Source organism: Halichoeres trimaculatus, unplaced genomic scaffold, assembly GCF_033239565.1.
Source record: "Halichoeres trimaculatus isolate MK-OKI-2021-1 unplaced genomic scaffold, fHalTri1.1 fHalTri1_scaffold_6, whole genome shotgun sequence".
NCBI lineage: Eukaryota > Metazoa > Chordata > Actinopteri > Labriformes > Labridae > Halichoeres > Halichoeres trimaculatus.
In genome coordinates, this window is record NW_027437184.1 from 14,640,346 (window position 1) to 14,659,699 (window position 19,354).

Below are 19,354 nucleotides of genomic sequence, written 5' to 3' on the forward strand. Positions count from 1 at the left end.
GTACAATAACCCAGGTTAGCTCTGATAAAGAAAACACAAAGAAAATCGTTTAGGGCATCCATGCAGTCACTTACAGGTAAATGGCCAATAAGTGAAGACACACTGTCAGAAACATAAATAATGTTTCCATCCGTCGTTAATGCCACCAAGAAACCATCTAAGGCCTGTAAGTGAGAGGAAAAAATAGGTTATAGGCTGTTTAATGTGTGGATGAAGACTTGTGTTGCTGCATATCTGCAGTAGTTCAATACATCTTTTTTTCAAATTATATTAAACATGATTGATAGCTTGTTGTTATTGGCTACTTCACCTACTTAAGTCAAAGTGCCTCCTTTTTTCCTAACACAGACTGAAATATCTTCAACAGTGTTTTAAAATGACCAGCTAAAAAAAGGAAAATCTTCAACAGTGAAAAAACAATTCTGCTTAAAAGTCTACTTCTCATCACATAATCTTTGCAGCCTCTGCGGGCGTTTTAGGAAAATGTTTCCTTTCCGTTATTATCAATATCAGTCAGTGTCAGAGCTTAATGGATTCGGGCTGCTCCACAAACGCATCCTCCTGAGCTTTACCTCCAGCATTAGCTGAGTGAACTCCTCATTACTGAGGAATGAAGGCTTCCAGTCCTGTCTCACATCACAGGTTTCATTCTGCGCAGTGATGTCTGGAAAAACACACAAAAGGAATAAAAAAACTACAGACACTCCAGACACTGTGCTCACAAGTCTTAGTTCAAGCTTTGATAAAGCAGAAAGGTGACAGTAGGAATCTTTCTGGTAGAGTGGCACTGTTTCTAACCATAATACCTGCAGTGTATGTCATTTCATGTCCCTACCTTTCTGTTTTTGCAAGAAGTCAATGGTTCTCTGCAGTATGGTGGACTTGTCCATCTTGCGCGGGTGGCCCTGACCCTGCAGCATGGTGCATAGCTCTTTGATGAGCACATTGAATTGGTCTCTTCTTTTCTTCTCCGATTTGTTACGAGATGCCCTAAAACACATGATAGCACTTATAAGTCTGTGTAATTAACGGTGGTAGCTCAGTCTAATAAGATCACAGCATTCTTTCACTCAGTTCAGACTGAACATGCAAACAAAAGGAAAAAGAGACAGATGGAAGAATTTAAACAGCACACAATAAATACTCTAACCAGGGGCAGAGGGGAAACAACAACACCATCCTGAAAACTAACAGAACCCAAACATGCTCTTTTTTAAGAAACAGAGCATGATAGAAAATGTAACGCAGTTCAACAGTCCGTTACAGATTAGCTCATAAACTGTGCGCCATAAAAAACTCAACTCTAATTAAGCTCAAGCACAAATCACTGGATTTCACACAAATCATATGAGCTCAGTGATTTAACTCAGAATACAGAGGTCTTATTGACTCCAATATGAATCTTTTTATTTTTATCTTAGACACAATGAAACATAGCTTTGAGTGCTTCACATTTATCAAAAACATACCTATTAAATAGACAGGCGTGGGAAAAATTGAAAATGAATCAAGGTCAAATTTGGCTCAATACATGTTTAACAATCTACCAGTAACAATGATAAACAAACAGAAAACCAGAAAGAATAAGAAGGGTACCTTTTTGCTCTGTCTTTCTCATCTTCATCCAATAAATCTTCCACGCAGCTGTTGGTGCTGGAAAACAGACGGTTGCAAGGTTGACTTAGTTTCTTTGATCATGTCAAAGTACCATAGAACATTAAAAACAGTCAATAATCAGATCCCATGGGTCAGTTTTGTGAATGTATGCTGTTGACCACTTTACGAGAAGAAATCTATTTTGGCACAAATGAAAACTGACTTCACATTACAGACAAATCTGATAAGAGTCAGCGTGACAGTGATGCAGCATGTTCAGCACCACGATCCTGGAAGTGAAGCACTTACACAGAATTTAACCATGACTGACTTTCATTTAAATAAGTGGGTTTTTTTCCACTGCAACAAGTCAAAATGTCTTCAGAGCACTAACCTAAACCTTGAGCTCCAGGTTACAGGGTTACAAGAATTCATTCTGTGCTAAGGTCAAAGTCAACTGTTCATGGAGAGCTTTGTTTTACTCTCGTACTTTGCAGGTCAGTGTGCCCTCTTGAAACAACTCTATTTGCATGTTTGGTTGAAGTTGTCTTTGCACACCCGATCTAATAATAACAAGAACATGGCTGCATGTCGACCACATTGTGTCACACACTTTCCACTTTTGCGTTGTCAAATAGATGGGGGATGGGGCTTGGCTTGCTACAAAAGTATTAATTTTCACACATTATGTGAAAAAAGAACTCAACGGGACATTTTATCAAAGGGTTCAGAGATAATCAGTCATAAGGTTATGAGTTATATGTAAACAGCCTCACCCAAATAAGACTTTGACCTGAATACACCCAGTCTACTGACTGTGAATGTCACTACAGCTACTGATGAGAAATTTTAAGAAGCACAACAGGACTTTTGTTATCTGGACCATGATATCTGGTGCTCTAGTTTTCGTTGGATTTTGGGTGTAAATATAAAACTTGTGGGACTTAGGTGTTATCTAAAGTTGCTTAATAAGAAATATCTCTGTCTTCTGATCAGATGTATCCTCACATGAAAAAGAAGATAGAACTATTCTGCATTTTAATTCATATTAATGTTTTATTAGCCCTTGTAAATCAAACTCCTCTTTTTTAAATCTGTAAGATGTTTTACGCTTTGCAGATGGCAGAGCAAAACACTCAGAAACTGTAGTACAATACAAATCCAACTTAAGGTTATTCAGTGCGCACAAGACAGACTTCATCCACTGTTTAAAGTCTTTAGTTGTACTGAACCATCTCTTAAACAGTACTTTAACAAATGAAATCTTGTCACTGAAATTAATTCAGTACAACTGTGAGTAGACTGAATCCTTCTGAGAAATCCCTTTGACCTGATGACTTGTCTCCTCTAATCTCTTTCCTTAATACACAGTTAATCCACTTCTCTGAATCAGTAACTTTGCTAAAGTTTGACATCTTTTCAGACTTTTTGATGAGTGGTACGCCTCCCCCTTTATTACACTCATTTGTTTCATGGTAACGATAATAGGTCCAAGCAGCACACTAACACACTTAGTAATGCTCAGCAGCTGTGAAAAGGATGGTAAGTGTGGACGTTTTTCACACAGAGGTCTGATGGAGCTTGGCTGATGAATGGCAAAATATGCCACCCCCTCACACATGAAAAAGTGATAGAGAAAAAGGAAAATCTGAAGTACTTCTAGAACTTAGTTCTATTTACAATGTCCTTAACATATTCTTTGCAATATCAAGAAGCAATCAGAAGTCAGGAGCAGTGTGAGATATACAATAAGTTTAATTTAAGAGTGAAATGCCAGAGAAACTATATAAGGCTTTGATCAAGGACATCCATCTACAAGAATCTTTTGAATATTATGTTCAGTGTTATGATAGAGGCTTATGATCATTGATTGTATTTGATCTGGTATTTTATGATGATGTAGAAACATTTCTAAAGCAAATAGACTCAGTGAGCTGCGTGATTTGGATGAGGTAGAAAAAAGTCCAGTTTCTTTTTGCACCCTACAAGCTGTGATGATCAAAGAGAGTTTTTGTCTCATGAAAGTTCTCGTCAAACTCCTGAAATATTGTGCCTAGGGATGGGTACCTTTCACATTTGAAACAATACGGTACTGATGCCCTGTACCCTGGCAATTGGTACCGGTACTCAACAGTACCAATTTTCGGTACTTTTTGTGTTTATGTGGTAAAAATATCGATCGATTTAATAATAGAATATATGTAATTTTTTACGATTTAACAAATATATTCTTCAATATATAACCTTGAAATGCTGTGTTCATGTCCAGCATGGAAAATCGCCTACTTCCACTCCCTCACAGCCACAAGGATGCTTTTAGGTACCTAAACATGGTACCTTTTGACTCTAGACGAATCGATACCCCGTAATTTTGACATAAGTCGGTCAGTACATAAAAAGTACCCAATTTGGTACCCATCCCTAATTGTGCCATTGAACTGATCAAATACTGTATTTACTGTGAGTTTGAAGTGTTAAATGAATAACTTGAGAGCTCTCTTTGTTTTGGTTTTCCCTCATCTGTTGTACAACACTGACAACATATGTGACTGTGACTGTGTGAATTTGTGTCATGTATGCTCATGTGAGACGGGTATAAAATATGTGTATGTCACAATGTTAAAATTACTGAAAACTTCAAAATGGAACGTTGGACTGATTTGGTACTTACTCCCATTCCCTGCGGGTGGATGGACAGGGGCCACCGAAGTCCGAAAGGTTGTCCATACTCACTCCCTTTCCCAACCAGGCCCTTTCTGAAGTCTTGTATGTCCCATCCGCGCTGACCTCGTCTGAGCACTCTTTTGGAAAAAACTACCAGGGACCAGCTGCCCACCGCCTCTTCAAATTCAACGAATAGATATCAAAACCTGTGTGACAAAATTAAAAAAGAAACATTACAGCATCTTAAAAGTGGGCAAGTTGTTGAGCTGTTGCATTAAGTTATTCTCAGGATTTTGCATTGAACAGCTTACAAGGACACCCTCCATTCATCTGCAAAATCTACTCTCCTCCAGTCTTTTCATTCATACTATAAGGACTCTAAATGTTTTGTTGATTCACCCTCAATAATACAATGTAAAGCACATGAACAATCTTCAGCTGCTACCTGGGTACAGTGCTCGATCATTAAAGAAGTGCTTTGCACAGGAGGAGCTCCCCTGACCTAGAAAAATGTCTGAAGCAAAAACCTCTTTTGATAACCCAGCATTAAAAAGAAAGTGTAAAACAGCCACCTCCTTCACATTTTCTGTGTCAATCAAGCTTCACCGACACAAAGCAGGAACCTCTAAACCAAGAGCATCACAGAAAAGAGGCCTTGGCATACATACATACAAGTGTATACATTCAACTGTTTGCATTTATGATGCACTTTTTCCTAATGTGGCTGACAGAACCAAAATTCATTTCAAAACTGTTTTGCGGTTTCGTCTCTATTCCACTGTGAGTGATGCACAAAAGAAGCCTCAGGGGGAAAAGACCGGTTATTGCATTTTCCAAGGTTTTCAATTATGATGAGAACAGTTGTCAGGAGGGGGAATACTTTCAGGGAAATTAAAGAGTGATGAGGTGCAACCCTGAATAATTAACTACACAGAACGTTATAAGTTTCTGTTTAACTAAAGAAATGTTTGACATTTAACTTTAAACCAGGCCTGAGAAGAAAAGCAGGGTATTGTTCCTTTTTGTTGCAGATATTCATCACTGGAATTGAATTATACTCATTTTACCATTGTTAGTGTTTTGTATTTATTGCCAATTCATTAACTTTTGATATTGGTATAACATGAAAAACTTGAAAGTTAAGTTGTATTATGAATAATTTTGCATCCCGGTCTCCCCATTATTCTTTAATGCTGAGTCAACCGATTAGTTTGTATCAAAACAATGAGTAATGACAGGGAAAGTATATTGTGATAGATAAATTTATGAAATTATAAATCGACCCATGGATGAATGGGTGGATTTCAAAACCAACATTAGTCTTGAAGTTAAAAGGTATCCATAAGTATATCACTTAACTCTTTCTTTATTTTCAAACTAACCACAAAGATAACATTTCACAGTTTGTTACCCTTATATGTTCCTGTTCGTGTTTCAGTCACAGCAGATAGTAGCATTTCTGCTTTCTGATTTCCTCCCTTCATTGCAAACTCCACTCTTAACACCTCACGTAATTACTTCACAGTAAATAAATTCCTTTGAGAAAATCCCCAAATCCTGTTGAGCAGGGTTGTTTTATTTAGCCATTCTTGTCTTTATTTGCTTCACCACTCTTAAATTCAAGCACACATATTCATTGGCCTCCATTGTGTGACACACCAAAGCAGCAAAACACCAGGGAACAAAACATTCCTGCATCATGTCATCAATAGAGAATGCTTGTGAACAACAGCCCTGCCTCTCTGATTCACTTTTTAATGACAATATTTATTTCTAATGTAGCACATGGCATTTAAGGTCATACTAAATATTTGACTCACTCAGTATTTTTCCATCCCATCTACCAATTTGAGCATGAACCAAGACATCTCTGAATTTCCTGCAACAGTTTCACATTGACTAACCATAAACATTGAAATTACTCTGCAGAGGCCAGTTCCAAAATATTTTTGTCATAATTTCTTTATTCGCCTTCAATCATGGCTGCATGCTGTACATGTTAGTTTAAAGGCATGGTGGTCTGACTTAGTTAGACCAAGAATTGCAAAAAAAAACAAAACAATGCAACTAAAATCTGTCTTTTAGTTACACATTTAAGTAAACAAACTACTATTATCTCTTGTGCTCCTCTGTCTACTAGACAAAACTGCAAATGTGCAACATCTGCACTAAAAGTTCAAGCATGTCTAAAATTCAAACTATATATGAATAGTCATTACAATTTAAATACTCTGTAACATGCAACTCATATTCTTTTCCAGCAAGAAAAAACATTTGCTATCGCTGAGGGAAACACTTGAGCTTAATCAGAAACTTCACTTCTGCATTTACTGCTCCGTTATCTGCGCCTGCTGCCAAACTACTGTTTAGATGATCCACTGAGTTCCAGTGGGAAACTGAAGCCTCTTATTCTAAGAAAATAAGATCCTGAAATGTTAGTACTTTGAAAAAAGGCTTTTGGTGCTTGTTGTTGAAAAAAAACAAACAGAGAAGCTGACATTAACAAAAGCAGCATAACTGTTTTGTTAAAATGTGTAGAGTATTTAGTATCTTATCAGATGCTTTAACCTAGTATGCCTTCACACTGAGGTGCTGTGTAAAATGAAACCACACATATCACCCTGCATTCTTGGAACGTATTGAGGTTAAACCACACCTTACAAGGTTAACACCTCAAAAACACAAGAGTCCGGTTACACTTGTGCCACCAGGTATTTAAAGCCTATAACTAGCAACCTGAACTCATGACTGAAGTCATTTACTCAAGTTCAAGTTCAAAACCAAACAGAGCGCAAGAACGGAAACACAGGGGAATGGGGGAAACAAAGAGGAAACTCAAGTCCCCACACAGTCCCTGTACATTTAAAGTTTAAAACAAGAGTAACCCCTTAAAATGAAGAATTTTACTGAGGCACAATTTAATCATTTAAAAAAATATTTATTTTGGAAAAAAACACACGCCATATGGTCAGTTGTAGTGTTTATATCAATAAGAATAATAACACTTTGGCTATAACTGTGTACTGTTTTTTTCATTTATTCTTGCAACTAGGTATTTATTCAAGCAAACACAACATTATTTGCAAAACTACAATGATAGATAACAAACATCATCCCGTCTATTATGATGGATTACAGCACTTAAGAAAACAGGCCATAATAGATACCATCAGCAACTTCACCACAGTCATAGCTCGTTGAAGCCTGACTGCATGTAAGAGAAGCTGTCAGCAGATATTCAGCTGTTTGTCAAAGATAAAATACCTGTTTCGCTACAGTGGTTGGGAGTAACCTGTCAAGCCTTCCAGCATTACCATTTTAGGATTGCAGATGCAATGATTTTACATCATGTGATTTATGAAGATACAAGATTTCAGATCCTCACTCTAAATGTGGGCACAGTGGTGTGATTAAATCTTTTTGAGAGGGCGAATATTACAACATAAATGTCTTAAAAAATTATCAGATCAAGGTTTACATTTTTGCTACTTATTTCACTTGTGACATACACTGTGTCAGCAGAGTTTTACATGACGATGTAATGTGGAGTGTTGTCCAATGACAGTTTAGAAGCATAATTTTCTGCTCTGTAATCTCTCAGTTGTTTTAAAATCATGCAGCAGATAAGAGCCAACCCAGGACTTTCTTGTCCTCGTGACGCATAGATTTGTTTAGCCAGTGTTGAGTGGATAAGTCATACAAGACCTGCAGTTTATCTTTAATCTGCTGCAAGCACAAAGACGTAAGAAACCTAGTTCGTTGATTTGGATCATAATGGAAAAGTGCTGTGCAATTATCATCCCTACTATTTATTCTACAAGTCACTAATTAGAATTACTTCTTGCACAATTACTATGCATCCAGAAAGAGCCAGGTTATAAATTATTCAACCTGAGTTCTCTGGTTTCTTTGAGCTTTTAATGGAGCAAGATTAAATAAATTTGTCATCTGTCAGAGATTTCACCAAACTATTTATCAGAGAGGCAGCCGCCATCACTGTAAAGCCTTTACAGCCCCTTCATCACTCCATTTGGCCTTTCTGGCCAGCCACAAAGCCCCAAAAGGAGAACTCACAAAACTCTTTAATTGCTCCTGCAATAAATCAATTGCAATTGCAGCTTTGCAGACTTGCTCCTGATTATTTATGGATTTTTCTGTGGTTTACAGCAGTTTGTCATGTTTTCATTTCTTGATTTTTTAATGTTGGTTACTGCAAAGTGTAGACTATTTTCAGTCATGTTTCGAAACTTGGATCTTCAATTAAACTTTAATAGTTATCTCTTTGATATTGATGAGTAATTTTGGGGATTCAAGGCAATGACTGAAATTAAGAAAGCGAAACATGTTATTATGACAATGTTTTGTATTGATATACAATTCAAATTGATTTGTTCCCTGTTTAATCAACTAGGCCAGAAAAGTGATTTGAAAAAAAAAAACCCGTTTCTCATTGCTTCCTCAAACTTTAACACCCTAAAAACCATACTGAACCATCACCATGCACAGGAAATGGTCAGTGAAGGTGACTCATGCCACTGACATATCATTACTAAAAAAGTTGAACCCCATCCAAAACCAACAGCTCCAGCATTGGCAGCAGTTTCCAGAATAAAAAAAAACACACTCTATATTTAAGCTAAAGGTCATGTCTGATGATTGGAACCATAAAAATGTGTAAAACCACCTCAGCTTATTAATAAGCAGTGCTTTCAAAAGATCTTCACTTTAAACAGGGTCAGATGGAAATAATGGTCCCATCTATAGCTAGCAAGACAAGCTATATTTCAAGAAGAGAAGTTTCCACTGTATCAAACTTTAGGGCATTTATTTCATCAAACTAAAACTCATGATGAAACTAATAAAGGTGATCAATGTTGAATTATTGTCACTATTTTCATCTATGATGAACCAAAGGTCTACAGCTTAATGCATCATATGTTTTGAAGTCATACAGCCATAATCAATTACTTTTTTAAACTGCTTGTTTAAAATTCAACCACCTTTAAAACGCAATGATATTGCAGCTCTCATGTGTTTTGCTGCTCTGCTTCTGGTTGATGTACTTAAACTACTTGCTAATACAATCACAAAGTCTGGAGTTATAGCTGCTTCCGTCAGCTTGAAAGCAAAAGTTTACATTGCCTGACCACCTCCACTTGCATCTGGTTTTGAGCCGACAGCTCAAGCTGTCAGGTAAACATTAACTGAGTCTGCACAAGCTTAGCTTCACTCAATCTGGAAAGGCTTGTATCAACATCTATCTAGGTCTGGTTGCTTTAGCTCTGCAGGCACACAGTCTGAAATCATTTAATTTTTTGCAGAATTGTCTGTTCAACAGAAGTGTAGCCAGAGGGTGGCCAACACTAATGAGCCACCCTGAAATTTAAAACTATGCCTGGCTTTTTGCCTTATTAAAGGCAGCGCTTTTATTGAAATCTACTATCTTGGTGCAATTGCAGGCCGCAATTCTAATTACACGTGGAATGTCTTTTTTTTCTCTTTTTTTTTGACCTTTGTGTTTTTTTATTGTTGTTGAGGGGTTTGATTTTTTTATTATATTTTATTTATTTATTTTACTTTAAAAGACTTTAATCAGATAAGAGAAAAAAGTGGACAGAGCAGAAAACAGAGCAAGGTTAGGGAGTGACACTCAGGATGGTTTTGAACCCTGGCCCCATGCAAAGGGGCATACCTCACTGGGCGTGACCCAGGCCACTAGGCCATCTGCACCCCTTATTTTTGAGCTTAGCAGATTAAAATTTTGCTGCCGAGTTGATTAACCTTTTAAAACTGAAAAGAAATCCATACCAGAAGACAACATTTTTTGGATTCTTTTACAAAGGAAGTTAAAGTAGATGTTATCAGTCGAGACAGCACTCCAAGGTTTGGGGTAAGCCCTCAATGTTTACAATACCTGGCCACCCTCAACACAAGTCTGTGCCCTAGTTTGGCCACCCCAGTCACAAAAAGCTGGGGAACTGCTGTTCCAGCCATACTCAACATCTATGTTATATGCATAGATTACATACACCCTGACATGCTGCAAAAATTCAGAAATGCACTTGTAATATACACATAGTAGTATATAGTATAGTTTATGTCATAGTAGACATAAACTTATTGATCTGTTTAATGTAAAAGAATGCTCTAAAGCTTCCCTTAACACAGTAAGCAAACAGGAAGTGTTTCTATTGGCCCCACACCTACAAATGAGAAAACAGTGGGAAGGTCCATGAGTGCACTCAACGACCTCTTTAAATTCCCAGCATACAGGGTATGCAAGTAATTCATCCACACTTCATCATGCAGGCAAACACAGGGCGCCCCTCTATCCACAAGTAACTGCAAATGAGGAACACAAAATTGCTTGTTCACAAACAGCAGCTCAGATAGAGAAATGTGAACTCCAACAGACTTAAAACTGCCAGATTGGGTAACATCAGCCTGACCTGAGCCTGCTGAGAAATTATTTAGGGTTTTCCTTTTCCTGTGACATTTAGTATTTGGTTATCTGGTGTCTTGCAGGAGACAATGACGAAAATCCCTTCTGTGTTTTGCCATGAATGTCATCAGCAGTAATTCAACGGGGAAAAAAAATAGGTTATTTCAACCTTGTAACCAGGGCACTAGATAACTGTGAGCTGAAAACATGTAAGCAGCGTTCAAGAGAACTGTGTGTGTGTGTGTGTGTGTGTGTGTGTGTGTGTGTGTGTGTGTGTGTGTGTGTGTGTGTGTGTGTGTGGCTAATACGGGCAAAATATAGCCTATACAAACACCTCCAAGCTGCACAGTCTTGGTCGCCCACAAAATGATAAACTGGGTCTTTGAAGGGGCAAATCACACGGTTGACCACATTTGCTTTGATGTGGAAATAGGCCACTAATGAACTTTGATGTTATAAACAGTGCAAACGGGTGGCAACATTTAGCGCTCCTGTCAGAATGACGCAAAACTGAAAGCTTATATTAAAGCTCACGTACCTTGACACCGGGTCTCCAATCGAAATACAGATCCACACTTAACTTTCATCGAGTCAGACATTTTAACAAACTAAAGCATAGCAAGTAAGTCCAACAAGCAGCGTGTGATTAACCGGGCGCGAGCGTTGAACGCGTTAAATTGCATAACAACGCCGAAGTTAATAACGTGCTGTTAATAACCGTTGGTGAGCTGTCGGTAGCCGAAATGTCAAGAACGCACGATTAAATTTCCCTTTCGTGGTCTTTTGCTAGTTGCGAGCTGTGTCCGTGTTTTTTCCAGGCACTGTACTCCACATCCTCCGCTGGCAGCGGCTTGTAAACAGGACCGTGTGGCTGGGAGCAGAGAAAGTAGGTCAGCTGGTAGCTCAATACTCGGCTAACGACGGCAGCAGCATAAGCAGTCGGCTGTGCAACACAACCGAAAGAAACATGTAGTGACCGGGAGGAGGGGTGCATCGTAATCTTTTACACGTGCTAAAAGCATAATTGCACCTTACTCTAGGGTCATTTTAAGCCCTATTAGGGGAAAATATATATTTATGTATTGTAAAAACTAGTAACTACGAAGGTTGTGAAGTTGAGTCTACTACTCGGCAAAGAGCTTGACAAGTAGCCTTTAATCTGGTAAACTAGCACTCTATTTATCTGGAGAGAAACGGGGTTGACATGACGAAAAATGCACACAATCACTGAGTATGGTCTAGTAGTGCTGTCAAAAGGTAAATCACATGCGGAAGGGGTGAAGGTAAAGGGTGTCTCCTCCCTGCCTGCAAGACGCTGCAGATGAGCCTGTCTGATCCTGTTCTATAAACCATTTATTCAAGTCAGGAGGAAGGGTTAACATGACCCAAAGTGGGCTACTTCCCTTTTTTTGTTTGTTTAGTTTTGTTTTTCAAGGTTTTTTGTTTGTTTGTCTAGGGTTTTTTTTTTTCATTTTACAACTTCCTGGTTGCCTTTTTCTCCAGCAGAAGTCCCAAATGTGGGTCAGCAGTCTGCATGACTAATTTCAAGGGGTCATAATTGACTGGCTCCAAATATTTTGCTTCTGTGAAAATGATAATACAAATGCCTTCAGGTGCAAACTTGAAACAAAAATTGAGAACCTACATGTTATCCAGGCAACTTAAAGTAAGCATTACTTAAAATCAGTTTATTTAAAATAGATGCGGAGATGATAAGGAGGTGAAACTTTAGACTTTATAACAGTCCTATCAGTATGACAGTCAGTGTGTTAATCATTCTACTGTTAATCTAATTGAACAGTCTCCACTGAGTCTATGTCAACAACTACAGGTAAGAATAAGATTACCTTCTGTTTTGAGACATCATATGCAGGAACACAGCAAATAATTATAATAACAGTTGTTTGGCAGAGATAGTGATGTAAATAGGTGCAAATTGACAAGATATAACAAACTTTGAATTGTTACAGATGTTAAAGAATTTTGCTAATTTGACAAAAAAAAATCTAAACAGAGGAGTTTATAATCTTTGTGTTGCTCAATTTAATCTCAAATTTACTTTCCCAAATATTTAAAGTCAAGTGGTTGCCTGGTAGGACAACCATTTTCATAAAAGTTGTTAAACTGTTAACTCCAAAAAAATAAATTAATTAATTAATATTAAAAAGAAAAGCAAATCTTGTTTGACTGGGACTGAATTAAATTTATGAGATGTAATAGTAAAAGTGTCACTGTTTGAAAAATAATGACATCAAGCTATTCTAGTTGCTACTGATTTTAACCTCATAGAGGTTTGCTCCCAGTTGTGCTATTACTTTTATTGTTGCAATGCAAAACAGTTCTTTGAGCTGAACACTAATACTAGCATGTTCATATATTCAGGGTGCCATTTTACAAAAGTGTGTGCAAGTTTAAAACAACAGTATGGTTAAAATGAATTAAATCTTTAAGGGGAATATCAATAACACTGTATTTTTCCTTTCTTTAAATATGAACTGAAAATTAATTCCGATGATGCCGCTGAATGAAAAGTCAGAAAAATTTTAACATTTCAATAGTTCTTTCGCTCCTGTCTTCCCCCTGTTGTTTGTTATTGTCTCTTATGTTTCATGGGAGGGATGAAACTGAAATGTAATTTCCCCTTGGAGAAAATAAATAATCAATAAAGTGTTTCTGATTCTTATTCTGATATTAAGCTATAACTCATCTTGAGGGGAGGATCATCACCAAATGTTACGCAACACATTAAATAGTTTTTACCCAAACCATGCATGTAAAGCACTGGTAGGACTCTTGATCTCGGGCGCAGTCTTTACACATTTTCATGCTATTAAAATCTATTACGCATAGTCAGCTGTCAGTGGGACTCTTTTTACTGAAGCTGTAAATTTATGAGGTAGTGAGTAACTTAAACAGATTCTTATCTACTGGCACCGTGTATGGCAGGACACTAATGCACCAGGATAACTCCTGCTGAACTGCTGGTTTGCTATGACAGTTATACAACAAGATTTCCTCTCTCTGGCTTGTACTGACATAGTTTTGAATGCCAAACTTCTGAAAAGAAATATGCACACCTTTCACAGTCTTGGGATTCAGTCAAGCCAAGCCTTTCTGTTACATCACCATTCTGTAGCTCCACGTCATTGCTGTAATCTCACCGCCCTTCCCTTTTTCTCACATTCGCTCAGGATGTTGAGAATGCATTGAAGGGTTTCCCTAATGACTGTCATGTGATGAAGGCCACTTGCCATGTTAATGAGCTGTACAGAGTCAGCTTTGACATGTCAGTGAGTGACATCAGAAAACCTGTTGTGCATGAGCTCAATTAGACAACTGTAGCTTTATGTTATGGAAGGGGTGAGTGTTGGCCTGCACGTACTAGCTTTTCAGCAAATTAGTTTGACAACTTCAACTCAGGCAATTATAAATCAATAGCAAGCTGTTTCAGGTTATATAACGTATACTTCAGCTGCACTGGAGTCTTAAAAATATGTATCTTGTGTTCAATTTCTGGTAGGGGGCCCTTTTTAATGTGTTTCACAGCTTTTTCCAACTTTTAAAACAGAAACAATGTTAAAGACAACCAAATGTTAGACTATGACTCTGCCAAACACCATTATTCAACATTTTATGATTAGTATGTCTCTCCAGACATCCGTGAACTTAAGACTGACTTGTAGAGTTGCTACATTTCCAGACCACTTGTCTCTTCAGCCATCTTGGTGTAATGAGTCACACTTTCCCACAGCTTATTCCGTCTGCAGCTGTTCTACTAGTCAAGATTTCGTTGACAGATCCAGCCTGTGATGTGGTACTAGTACGATGCCATTTTAACCAGCTTGTGAGACGTGGAACCGCAGCAGCACAGTATGTCTCTCTTGGGTCTCCCGCCGTCTTGTAGCACCTTCACAGACTGGATGACTGCACCTTTATGCTTAAGTGGATGAACTGAATCTTTGGTATGGAACCACTGAGGTAATAGTATTTAAAGTGTTCTTTTTTGGTCAGTGCAAACGGACCAAAGCAGCCAATCTCAAAGCAAACTTCTGCAGGGCACTCATTTCTGCCTTTAGAAAGTAGAGACATGAGTAGGATGTATAATAAAGTTTTACCAAGCAATCAAAGATAAAGCTTCAAATGTGAAATTTCATGCAGCTTCCGGTTATGTTTAATTACACCACAAAGATAAGAAATTACGTTTTCACTAAGTGTTGCATGAAAATTTCTCTCTGGCACATTACAGTTTAGCCAGACTGAACACAGCATGGTCCACTAGGCACTACTAAGGCCCCCCACTACATTAGCTACAGTGAATAGCCAGTGTTGGACCTTTCTTTGAGGGATTCCCACTGTGCAATCACACTGGTTATGCCAGTTGCTTTGCAGTTCAAAAGACAAGAAAGTCAGCTGGATGGCAAAAACTGAGTCAGCTTGACAAAGACACATTGCAATTAGATTTTTTTTCTCAGTGAACAGGGTAACTGAAATAATGTTTCTTTTGCGACTTGTTGAATCAGATACAATATCAGATGAGCGTCTGGCAATTTGATTGCACATTGCAGCCAGTAAACAAAGAGCCACCACCAACCAGTTTTAGAAACAGTTTGTTGTTGTTGTTGTTGTTGCCTCTGCACCTCCCAGAGTGATGATAAAAAGCAATCATCGGTAATAAAGTAGTGTGAAACTAACTCCCGCAAAGACACTCTTTGAAACAACTTGAGAAATGTTGTAAAACATTTACAAGAGACAAAAACTATTCCAATATGTCACTAGCTTCTGTCCTAGTGAACACACTGACTGGATTTAAAGCCATTATGCATCTGTAAGCATATGGCCAATGCTGAATGTGGAATAGGTACAAAAACACACAGCTGTAACCTTTTTCCCACAGATGAATTTCTCTCTGTGTTTAGCAATATTCTTATACTTACTTGCATTTTAGTTAGGAGTCATGGAGCAGGGTCAGTGTAACAGAAGTTTCATTCTAAGTACTCTTTTTCTACCAACAATCATCAACATATGCTTGTGTCCCTTCCCAAAAAACAGACCAGACTTATCTTTAAATGTATCAAACTAGCAGGTAAATTAAAAGTCTACAGATCAAACCCGTAATTTTATTATCCCCTTGAACGTTAAAATAAAAAAATAAAAAAATAAATCAGAATTTACTTCAAATTTTTTGTATGAACACGAAACAGTAGAAATCAGTAAGCTGTCACTCTATCTAGTTAAGTTCCCCCTAAATAAAAGATAACTATGATTTATTTTCAGCTCTTGAAGCATACATTGTTTGATCACAGCTTAGATCATTAGTTTCATAATTGTTAGAAATGTAGTTTAAATCGTTTCAGCAGATCCAGTTAATACTTCATCTACTTCACCAGACACCTGAGCATTTAAGTTTTAGAAAGTATAAAATGTAACACTGATACATTTAATTCTCACAAGAGACCATCCTAGACAGAAGTGCATAAAATAAGTTGTAAAGAAAACAGTGCACTACAGCTAAACAAGATGTGCTTAGAGGTAACCATTCATGATCTTTGTACTTCAACAAAAAACATGCAACACAATGTTAAATTTAACACAGCAAACATGTTTGCCAGCCTGTCTAGTCAGTGCTTGCTTTGCAACAAGGGGCACAAAAGGGTCAAGAAAAGCAAAACATCCAATGGGGTTGTGATTTTTTTATATGGAGGGCTTCATTTAAGGATCTTTAAAATCTTTCTTTCAAATCAATCTTGTTAGTATGTTCACTAAATCGTTTTCAAAAGTTATTTTTCATGTTAAGTCCTGTTTGGAAACAAGATGCTTGGCTTCCACAGAGGAAATAAATGTTCTTCAATGGCTTAACGATTTCTGAAGGTCCCACATGAAACCTTTTACAGTACAAGCACATCCAGCTGTGGGCCATGAAAACGATTCTGACAAATGATTTCCTTTGAGCCAACAGAACAAATTTGAAGACTGTTATTCATCAAGGAAACTTTGCTCTAATGGAGCCACAATTTGTGGTTTACAATGATTACACAAGTGTAACAGGCTGAAGGGTTAGATTGTGTATTACAGACTTTGTTATGCTGCGACTAGATGGTAACTATGGCTGAGTGAACAGGAAAGATCGGTGACTGCAGAGGATAAGACTTTGAAAGCAAGTGCAATATTGAAAAAAAAAGAGAAAGACAACTGTGGTACAAACAGAACTGCCTGTGAAAAAGCTGTTTGGATCTCTGTTAGATCAAGGTCTACATACATACATGTAGTGACAGTTTGTGGCTATAGGTGTTGCTGAGAAAACAAAACTTAGATCTTTCATAATGCTATTTAAAGCTCCAGTGGAGAGTTTTTAATTGGTTAATAAACAGACCCCAAATTAATTTTGGGGTCAATTTATGACCTATGAAACCAAATAAGAGTATAGAGTAGCAGAGAGACCATTTCTATTCAATCATTCTTAATATTTGAAATCGCTGGCAGAGGGTAGTAATGAACTTAACAATTACCACAACACAAACTCTCAGTGATGACACATTTGTCTGTAAAAAGTAAACAGAATGAGGTTTCCTGTTGAAAACACTAATCATATTTGTATAGAAGAAAATCAGTGATGACTACTTGGTCCACAGGGGGCACCAAAGCTGATACATGCTAAATATTCGTTACAGAAGCTTTCAGACTTTCTTAATATCAACATGTCATCACTGTCTTTATTAACACTTAAACTTCTTCATGCTACTTTCTTCCATCTCATTGATGTTGTTTAAAACAGGGGCACTAATGGTTCTTTTCAACTTTTTATTGAACAATGCTGGGTTTTCTTATGATAGACTATATAATAAACAGACATATAATATTTAATACATGAAAGGTGTTTTGAAGCCTATCATTGACAATATTAGAAATGCTGAGTCAACCCAACTTTTAGGCAGCCTAATAGAGAGAAAAGGCTGTTACGTGGTGGACTTTTTGCCTCTACGCTAAGAGTCATGACAACCGTTGCCCTAATTAGGCAAACGCAAAAGATAAGTATCTTCAAAATCAACAAGTTATGAAACAATAGCCAGATAGGAAAATGAGATATTCAAACCAGAATTATCTTTGTTACATGCTCTGAACATGTTTATTCTGCTTGTAAAGGTCCATTTTTTGAGTGAGTGTGCACATGGTTGTGTGTCTGGCTCAAGTGTACGCTCCAACACTGCAGTTTTTTAGCACTTCTGCATTGGTTCGAAGTTTCAGCACAGCTCCCTTCTTCTGTGTCTTCTTTCAGTCTATTAATATGTGAAACACAATCAACAGACAAAAATAAGATGATTGTATGCGACTGTCTCAAAGGTTCCTGATCTCTAAGAGCAGTTCCCAAAGGCGAAAAATAAAATGACGGTTTAACTTAAGTTTTCACTCAAAGTGTGGTTTTGGTCTTGTTGCATATCTCACACTCATTCCATCAAATATAATATACCATTTACCTTCAGATAACTCAGTATGGGTGAAGGAAGAGCTGTCCCCTGTGATATAACTCCAAAATAATTCATGTTGAAGTAATTCAGCTGACAGAATACTGCCTGAAATGATGTCAGGAAACATCTTTCTGTACCAGTAACACATAGGGAAGCAAACAGTCTACATCATGGCACCAAAATAGAAAGAAAGCAAATGATACCAAAGTGATGGAATACAATTATTCTGAAACAAATTGTTGCTATGCCAGCAACCAACAAGTGTGAGACATCTAAGATTCATAAAGATCTCCCACATTTTACTGCATTATTCACCATCCGCCTACATACAGATTAGTTCCGCTCTTTTATGTAGGTCATGCTATTGGATGATGAGATGACATTTAGTGCTCATAAGCAGGCCTCACTACATAATAAATGCTCAGTGTTGGATGTTTTACGTGCTGTACCTTTTTACACACTGCTTTCATTTACATCATAGAGGAAAAAAGTGGATTATTGTGATAATCCCTCAGACATTAGGCCATATTGCCTGTAGCTACATCTGTGATAACTAGTATTGATGATGTCATCACAGCCCTCTGCTGAAGCACTGACTGTCATTAATTAGACTGTGGCACTGCTGTTCCCTCTGTGTTCCCATGGTAACAATGTGTGGTGTCTACTTCCCCCCTCCACAACCTCAGCGGCTATGTCCATAAAGCCACTCGTTTCCTTTTTCCTCAAGTCTGGGAGATTTTTCATACGCACATCAGAAACCCATTTATCAGTGTGATAAATATTAATAAAGTGGCAGGAAAGCTTTCTCACCATACGCTCTGATTCCTCATTACAACAACTGGAACATTTTCAACAATGTATACACAGCATAGAAATATGATTTATTTCTGGGCTAGAAAGAGTATTAAAGTGTTGCTTTAAAAATATTTGATTTAAAGATTGCCTGAAATAACATTAATAAAACAAGAAATCCAGCTAGGGTTTCTGTACAACTAAAAAAGTTGAGTCAGAATCCAGTGGGCAGGTAGGAAAAAACAGTCACTAAAGCTTTGTTTGAGGTCACTTGCAAGAATACACTCACAATAAAAAGCCTAATCTAGAAAGACTGGCAGATAAATGTCATAAACTGTGGTATCTCTTTCTTATCTGACAAAGATCAGAATGTCACATCAGCAGCAGATGTTCATCC

The 19,354-nt window shown here is 37.5% G+C and overlaps 1 protein-coding gene across 8 annotated transcripts in view; it reads right to left on the reverse strand.

The window, feature by feature from the left end:
- The window catches only part of npas2 (neuronal PAS domain protein 2), a 49,280-nt gene that overhangs the window by 15,910 nt on the left and 14,016 nt on the right, over window positions 1–19,354 (reverse strand). For 2 of the 8 annotated variants that reach the window (XM_074672789.1, XM_074672788.1), the window contains 5 exons: window positions 4,268–4,466; window positions 1,597–1,653; window positions 836–990; window positions 573–664; window positions 75–164 (listed from right to left, as the gene is read on the reverse strand). In XM_074672789.1, coding sequence (XP_074528890.1) covers window positions 75–164; window positions 573–664; window positions 836–990; window positions 1,597–1,653; window positions 4,268–4,323 — 450 coding nt within the window. In that variant the 5' untranslated portion in view covers window positions 4,324–4,466. Of the gene's footprint in view, window positions 1–74; window positions 165–572; window positions 665–835; window positions 991–1,596; window positions 1,654–4,267; window positions 4,467–11,240; window positions 11,626–19,354 lie in introns of those variants that run through there. The other 6 variants (XM_074672794.1, XM_074672792.1, XM_074672790.1 and 3 more) reach the window with 6 other exon arrangements.